Genomic DNA, 8,603 nt, shown 5'->3' on the forward strand with positions numbered 1-8,603 from the left:
GGAAACAGATGAGACTTTTCTACTCTCACAGAGTTATAGGAAACCCACAGAGGCAGTTCTGCCCTACCCTATAGGGTCGTCATGAATCAGAATTGGCTTGATGGCAATGAGATATAGAGAGTAAAGTATACTGCTTCACTTTAGTATGCCAAGGCAGAAATGTGCTGACAGGTAATTTTATTACCTTCACATACCACGAGTGAAATGGACGTTGTCTCCAAAAAATGGCTTATGTAGCATATATGAAGTACTAGGGTGATACGCTTAAAAACAGCTGTTACAATACAAAGATAACTGAAAATTGGTCTGATATAATGTTCTAGATAACCCAATAAGCAAAGTAAACACAGGCTTAATTGTGCTTATTTACTAACTGTAGTGAACAACTAGATATGTTATTAATTTGCTTTTTTACTGAATCAAAGTTTTGACTTCTAGGTATGGCTGATATTTTTATTTCCCCCAACCCACAGCACTTTCCTACAGAGTCAATCACTGAATCAAAGCCTCCTTTCAAATCTGTAATCCTTGTAGTGAACAGGGTCATTTTTCACTGCAGCCCATGTGACTTTACACAGCAGATTAGTAAGTAAACACAAGAAGCGTATACTTACCATGCTTACTCAATAATCTTCCCCTGCTGATATAGCAAAAGCAAATCGTTCCAAAAAATGTAATACGCTCTGACATATACTTAACAGATTAGTAATATTTCTTGTACAAAGTAAGAATCCATGGCTAAGGGAGATCATGACATTTTTGACACTTTTTTATGAATATAAGGAGCTGTGGATACTTTTTGCAAAATTGAATCTATCCTGCATATTATTCTTGCTTCTTTTCAGAACAAAATCCAAGGATGTATATTTGACCTTGTCACCAACCAAGCTTTTGATATCACCATCATGGTTCTTATCTGCCTGAACATGGTGACCATGATGGTGGAAAAAGAAGGACAGAGTGTCTACATGACTGGCGTTTTATATTGGATAAATGTGGTTTTTATTATCCTTTTCACTGGAGAATGTGTGCTGAAACTGATTTCCCTCAGACATTACTATTTCACTGTAGGATGGAACATCTTTGACTTTGTGGTTGTGATTCTCTCCATTGTAGGTAAGTGCATTTATCAATCAGATTTTAGTTTAGAATAAAACTAAACTCCTTGGGGGAGTTGGGGTAGGAGGATGTTAACTGAATTTTGGGGTATAAATGTTGTCTTCGAATAAGTTCTTTAATGATAAAATAAAGGAACCTCAAATGACAGCAACAACAAAATCTTGGTGTCAAAAACCCTAGGTTCATTTCCCAGCTCTGAAGACCAAAGGTTTCCTACACATTGGACAGGACGTGTTATACTAGTTAATGTTTTGTTTTCTCAGAGAGAGCTGCCATGCCTGTATGTATGCAGACCAATGCAGATATGCGCTTTGATCTCCACAACTGTGGCTGCGAGAACGTTTCTTGAATTCAAAGTGAACTTTACATTGCAAACTGTCAGCTTTATTTCTTTAGGTTTAATATGCAGTCACTTCTCGCCAATTACTGTCCTGTCCTGCCGGTCATCTCAGTACACAAGTTTGTACTTCCTCTCCTTTGTCAACGGTGTCTGTGTATAGTTTGTTTTTATTTTATATCCCCTTGTTATGTCCAATGCCTCTATATGCTTTGCCCAGTATTTTAGTAATACATATATATTTTTTTAATTACAAATCTTAGATGAGTAAGGATTACTGGTGGCGTAGTGGTTACGAGTTGGCTGTGATCCGCCAGGTCATTAGTTCAAAATCACCAGCTGGAGAAAGATGGGCTTTCTGCTCCCGCAAAAAGTTACAGTCTCAGAAACTCAAAAGAAGGCAGGCCGCTCCTGTCTGTAGAGTGGCTATGAGTCCTGCTTAACTAGATAGCAGTGGGTTTGGTTTGGTTAAGAGTTACAGAGATCATCAGGTACAAATTCCATTTACGGGTACTCAAATAGTCCCAGAGAAGTTAAAAGTCACCAAACCTATACCAAAATACGGAGTGCTGAATAAGTTAAAAATAAGTATTTAAATTTTTTTTCAAAATAAAATATTACTAACAGACATGGCACTAGGTTAAAAAACAAATGAAAATAGAGGTAAGAATGCGACCACAAGCATAGCCAATACATCAGGAATGAGAAAAGAAAGCCCTCTGCCTCTTCTGTTTTTAAGAGTTGGCCAGTGCAATTAGATGGGAAAGAAAAAAGGATACACATACTGAAATAAAATCAGCAATATCAGTTTTATCAGATGGTATTAAGGCAAATTTTAGGCACCTTTCTCCATCACTTTGCTGGCATCCGGCCATCAAGAGTAGCCAGAGTCTCTGTATATTGTCTGAGCCTCTGTATATTGTCTGAACCTCAGGCAGGATCACTGGGATGCCAGGGGCCGAGGAGCCAGTCTGAGAGAAACCCAGTGCCCCACAGGGGATGCAGATGCTGCTCTGATGATGGGTGTCGATAGCAAACTGCATGTAGCCCACCACCACCACTGCAAGGGATGTCCATTTGTGACCACCTACACCACCTCCCTGGGAATCCGAGGGCCCTTTTGCATTCTTTATTAAATGGGGAAGTATTCAAATAATGTCCAGAAAGCACACATTTTAAACTACCTTTGCTGAATATTAATAAGTCTCTATGGATGGATAAAAGTAATTCTTCAAACCTAAATAGTGCTCTGAGTGGTTTTATACAGGGGAAAAAAGGGAAGAAAAGTGAAGCTGAGATGGGCTTGGAATCTTTCCTGACCAACAAGTTCATTTCAAACAAACAAAAATTAATCATTGAAAAATATACTTGAAGAAACAGCTCATTCACAGTTGCAATGAAATAAAGTAAAATGTCTAGCAACAGCCGAAAGAAATGTCTGGGGCATCTGTGAAGAAAGCAGAAGGACATGCACCAAAGCGCAAGTGAAGAGCTTGCCTTCTGTGACAGTGAGAGAGACTTACTGTAATTGTGACCTTTCTTACAAATTTAGAACAATTACAATGGAAATATCTTAGAGTTTTTTATGTGGTAGGGCATCAATTAACAACAGAAGCACAAATTATTCTAAAATTTCCCTTGAAGAAAAGCTGTAGTATTGAGAGATGGCATATACACTAGATGTTAAAATGAATAGTTCAACGGTAACAGACAAGGTAGAAAAGTAGCCCCATGGTTTTGGATAGTCCTAAGTGAAAATGCAAAAATAAAACCACTGATTTAGTAAAAAGATCAGATAAAGTAAAAGTGGAATCACATAGAAAACTTTTGGAAATAGATTTATAACCATGCACTTGAGTAATTCTTTCTACGCATATTGATAAGGCTGAATTTAAGAAAGAAAGAAAGAAAGAAAAGATAAGATAGCATAAAAATCATTATAGGGTAGGCCAGGGCCCGGCAAACTTTTGAGACAGAAGAGCCATTCCTATCCCTCACGTCAATTTAAAAATTATTTGAGAGTCACAAATATATCTTTTTTTACAAGCACATGAAATCACCATTGTCTGAATAATATTCTTTAAAATGTTTCAACTTTACTCCGGAGCCACATGTACACACAGAAAGAGCCACATAGGCTAGCTCATGAGCTGCAGTCAGCAGCTGCCCCGGGAGAAAACAGACCATTACATGTTTTCTCATTGAAATAGGGAAAAGAAATGGGAAATTTTCATGTGCTTCTCACAACACAATAAACCCACTGCCAATGAGTTCATTGTTACTTACAGTGACCTTGTAAGACGGAGTAGGACTTCCCCGTAGGGTTTCTGGGCCTATAAATTCTGGGCGCGGGCCACCTCATCTTTCTGCCTCGAAGTGACTGGTGGATCTGAATCTCCAACCTTTCAGTTAACCGCCTGACAGTTAACCGGAAGTTAAGCAACCTACTGTGGCACTAGTACTCCTGAATAGAAAAATCATTCTTATAAAACAGTAAGAAAAAAGGTAAACTTTCCAATAGGAAAATGAGCTCTGGCCAAAAAAAAACCGTTGGAAATAACCAATTCACAAAGAAAGAAAAAATAAACAAAAATATTGTGGATTCTTCTCAAAGAAGCATAAATAAATACTAATATTTTTAAACATCAGTGTAAGATATGAAAATAATAATATGTAATTTATCAAGGGGTCACAAGAGTGACGGTGGGAGGAAAGAAAAAAAGAGGAGCAGATACTAAATAGAAAGTAAATGTTTAGAAAATAATGATGGCAACAGGTGTACAAATATGCTTGATACAATTGATGTAGGGATTGTTATATGAGCCCCCCATAAAGTGATCTTTACTAAAAAAAAGTAAGATTTTCTATTAAAAATTATAAAAAATTGGCAATCCCCAGTATTGGTGGGCATGTGGGGCACAAGCACTTTTACATATAGCTATTAAAGATGTTCATTCATACAGATTTGCTGGAGAAAGTTTAGCAATAACTCACAGCATTTTCAATAGACCCGAAATAACCAAACTTTTATTAATATATTATCCAAAGGTACTAATGCAAATAGGAAAAAATATGCTTCTAGGATATTCACTTCAGTCAAAAGTCCAGGATGCATCATAAATGCTTTTGCTCACGATATGGTTAACTTGAAAGTGAGCATCACACAAGTACATATATTATTTCAAGGGACAGAAATATTGTCTAACACAATCACATCTCTGTGTGTATGCCTGCAGGCAGAGAAAAAGGGAAATGTCTGGAGTGTTGTTCAATGAGTTACTAACCATCGTTAGTCACAGCTGGTGATAATTCAAGTGATTTTATATACAGATTTACTTTCTAGGATTTCACTTTTATGCTTAAAATTCCTTCATAAGTACATATTATCCTTATAAGGAGAAAAATTATTTTGGAGGACAAAAGTAAAAGTCCACAAGATTAGTAAAAAGGGGAAAGTATAGAAATTGCAAATCTAAAAATTTCCCTTTGGAATTGTTTAATTCTGTGGTTGTTCCAGAATTACGGGCAGATTAAAATTACAGTCCTGGATTAATAAGAAATAAGATGGAAGATGAAGCGGTTTTGAGTTGTGACTATTTATACTACGGATATTTAAATATTTCCTTTTTTATTACTTCTCTCCTCACCTAGGAATGTGGCTAGCTGATATAATAGAAAAGTACTTTGTGTCCCCTACCCTGTTCCGAGTGATCCGCCTCGCCAGGATCGGCCGAATCCTGCGTCTGATCAAAGGGGCCAAGGGGATCCGCACCCTGCTCTTCGCTTTGATGATGTCCCTTCCCGCGCTGTTTAACATCGGCCTCCTGCTCTTCCTGGTCATGTTCATCTATGCCATCTTTGGGATGTCCAACTTTGCCTATGTTAAAAAGGAAGCTGGGATTAATGACATGTTCAACTTCGAGACCTTCGGCAACAGCATGATCTGCCTTTTCCAAATCACCACCTCTGCTGGCTGGGATGGCTTGCTGGCACCTATTCTCAACAGTGCACCCCCAGACTGTAACCCAAAAAAAGTTCACCCAGGAAGCTCAGTTGAAGGAGACTGTGGCAACCCATCTGTTGGAATCTTCTACTTCGTCAGCTACATCATCATCTCCTTCCTGGTGGTGGTGAACATGTACATCGCTGTCATCCTGGAGAACTTCAGCGTGGCCACAGAAGAAAGTACCGAGCCCCTGAGTGAGGATGACTTTGAGATGTTTTATGAGATTTGGGAGAAATTTGATCCAGATGCAACACAGTTTATAGAATATAGCAAACTCCCGGATTTTGCGGCTGCCCTGGACCCGCCTCTTCTTATCGCAAAACCAAATAAAGTCCAGCTCATCGCCATGGACCTGCCCATGGTCAGCGGGGACCGGATCCACTGCCTCGACATCCTGTTTGCCTTCACAAAGCGGGTCCTGGGAGAAGGTGGAGAGATGGATTCTCTTCGTTCACAAATGGAAGAAAGGTTCATGTCTGCAAATCCTTCTAAAGTGTCCTATGAACCCATCACCACTACCCTGAAGCGAAAGCAAGAGGACGTTTCTGCCGTGATCCTTCAGCGTGCTTACAGACGCTACCGCTTAAGGCAAAACGTCAAAAATATATCAAGTATCCATATAAAAGGTGGAGACAAAGATGACGATTTGCTCAATAAAGAAGATGTGGTTTTTGATAAAGGTCATGAAAACTCAAGTCCAGACAAAATAAACGTGACCCCGTCTACCCCCTCGCCACCTTCGTATGACAGTGTAACAAAGCCAGACAAAGAGAAATACGAAAAAGACAAAACCGAGAAGGAAGACCAAGGGAAAGATGGCAAAGAAAGCAGCATATAGAGCTTCATTTTTGATACACTGTTTACAGTGGAGGGGATGTATTTGTGTTAATAAAACTCTTTTAAGGAGGTCTATGCCAAACTCTTTTTACCAAAATATTCTCAAAGTCAGAGCAGTGACAAGCTCTGATTCCCTAGATAGGTGGGCAGCAATGACAGACGGCTATTTTTACATCGGTAAATAATATTACAAGAATTGTAAGAGTTACTCTTTAGGGACTATTAATTATAACAAACAAAAACGATTAGGGTTTTTCTGCTTTTTAATAAAATCAGAAGGCCATGTAGAAAATGTTCACATCTGCTTTGTCATCTTTTCACTGTAATCAATCACTTATTCCCATGTAAATGCCACCATCCACACATGCAAGCACACATGCATATGCACCTGAACGTAAATAGGAAATTATTTTATTATTCAGAATTCGACAACAACACACGTAACCTGTTGACTGAACAAAACTTTTAAGTCATCCTGACTCACATAGCAACCATGATAAGACTTACCCTTAGAGTATTGTGCTTCTTTTTTATATTCCTCTCTGTTCCTTTCTGTTCATACAATAGCCACAAGACGTAAAATATTGCTCAAAGTACATATAACATTCCTCAAATGAGAAAAAAAAAGCCAACAGATGAAGAAAAGAAGCAAGTGAAGAAAAGTTTATTTACTATCTTCATGCAATCCAGCTGGACTATGCTGTCCCAAAACATCAGTAATGACCTGACTTAATATTTTTTGTCACATGATTTTTCCTCATGCAGTATTGTTTAGTCATCCTTTAGCACTAAGCAAACTTGATGAGTCCTCTCAACAAAATGCTTTCTGATCAGCAAATAGCTATTTGAGCCTATGGTACATGTTTGAGCAAATAATGAGTTGGGCACAGGATCCCCACAGCACACTATGTGGCATGTATTTGACAAGCTTTCAAATCATAGCATATGGCAGACTTTCAACACCAATGTGCGTGCAGTTTGAAGGAAAGAGCATTCAGCTGGGTTTCTTGCCAACTTGCTTTCTTGCCACTGAGTTGCTGTCTTAATGTGTACAAGTAATTCCTTTAGGCATCTGTTTCCTCATATGCAAAATGAGAGGAATGTTACTTGCTCCTCAAAAATTCTATACCTGAGATATATTTTGCATTTCAGTAAAGCACCCTCAGTGTATGGTTTACCAAGCACATACACATCTTGTTTCAACTTTTATCCACCCAACAAATGGAAGCCTACTCAAAAAAAAAATAGTTGTGAATAATGACTTGAAAAGAAATGACCATCATGAATTGTAACATGACTTTATTCCAAGAATATGAGAATGTTTTCCTACAAGGCTATTCATGAAAAGGGAAAAACTGAGTCACATACTTAGTAGTGTTGAAAATAAGGTTTTGTGGGTGTTTTGAAGCAAGTATGTAGAATATATTTCATTCACTTTTTAAAGATAGGATACCTTCTATTTCTATAATAAGTATGTAAAACACATATTTTGTTGTTGTTCTGGTGCATTAATGGTAAAAGAGACTGGGTATGCAGGGTAAACGTTGGCCTGCTGACCACGAGGACAGTGATGCAAGCCTACGAGCCACTCTCCCAGCGAAGGATGCAGCTGCCTGCCCCCAGGAAGATTTAAAAGCCTTGGACGCCCTATGGAAATAGGGTTGCTATGAGTCAGAATCAACTTTTTTGCTCTGTTTTTTATTTTTTGCCAGCAGTTTTATTCACAAGTAATTTACGCATCATATAATTCAATAGTTTAATCTTCAGTCATATCGTGGAGAACTGTACAATCACCCCCACATCAATGTTAGAACATTCCCCCCTCCCCTATGGTCACTTGATGGAAATTTGTTTGCTTCTGTTAGGCCTGTGGGTTTGGGTATAGTCAGGAAAGGAGCGAGCCTTGTTGGCTCAGTGGTTCAGCTACTAACTGGAAGAATGAGCTTCAAGCGCAGCAGAGCCTCAGGGAGAAAACAATATGACCGTCCTCTTCCATAAAGATGAAACCTCAAAGCCAAACACACTGTTGTCGCGTCAAACCTAATTCATACCCCACAGGGCAAAGTAGAACTGTCTCAGGTTTCCAAGGCTGTCAGTCTTTACAGAAGCAGACTGCCACAACTGCCTCTCACGAAATGGCCCATGGGCTCTACAGCTGGCTCTTCAGTGTGCACCGCAGCTTTTCTACAGCTTTATTCTGTCCTACATAGACACTGTGTTGGAACTGGTGCACGGACAATAGGTTTGGCTTGGGATTCGTGTGTGTGTGTGTGTGTGTGTGTGTGTGTGTGTGTGTGTGTGTGT

General features: G+C 38.9%; 1 protein-coding gene across 1 annotated transcript in view; it reads left to right on the top strand.

Moving 5' to 3' along the window:
• LOC101645624 (sodium channel protein type 9 subunit alpha) overlaps positions 1 to 7,342 on the top strand; it is a 101,962-nt gene extending 94,620 nt beyond the window's left edge. The window contains exons 24-25 of the mRNA XM_030887794.2: positions 846 to 1,116; positions 5,108 to 7,342. Of these exons, the coding sequence (XP_030743654.1) occupies positions 846 to 1,116; positions 5,108 to 6,300 (1,464 nt within the window). The 3' untranslated portion in view covers positions 6,301 to 7,342. The remainder of the gene's footprint in view (positions 1 to 845; positions 1,117 to 5,107) is intronic.
• Positions 7,343 to 8,603: the final 1,261 nt, after the last annotated feature.

The sequence above is a fragment of the Echinops telfairi genome, unplaced genomic scaffold (assembly GCF_000313985.2).
Source record: "Echinops telfairi isolate 266 unplaced genomic scaffold, ASM31398v2 ScPeMD7_4;HRSCAF=17, whole genome shotgun sequence".
In the NCBI taxonomy this organism is placed as follows: Eukaryota; Metazoa; Chordata; class Mammalia; order Afrosoricida; family Tenrecidae; genus Echinops; species Echinops telfairi.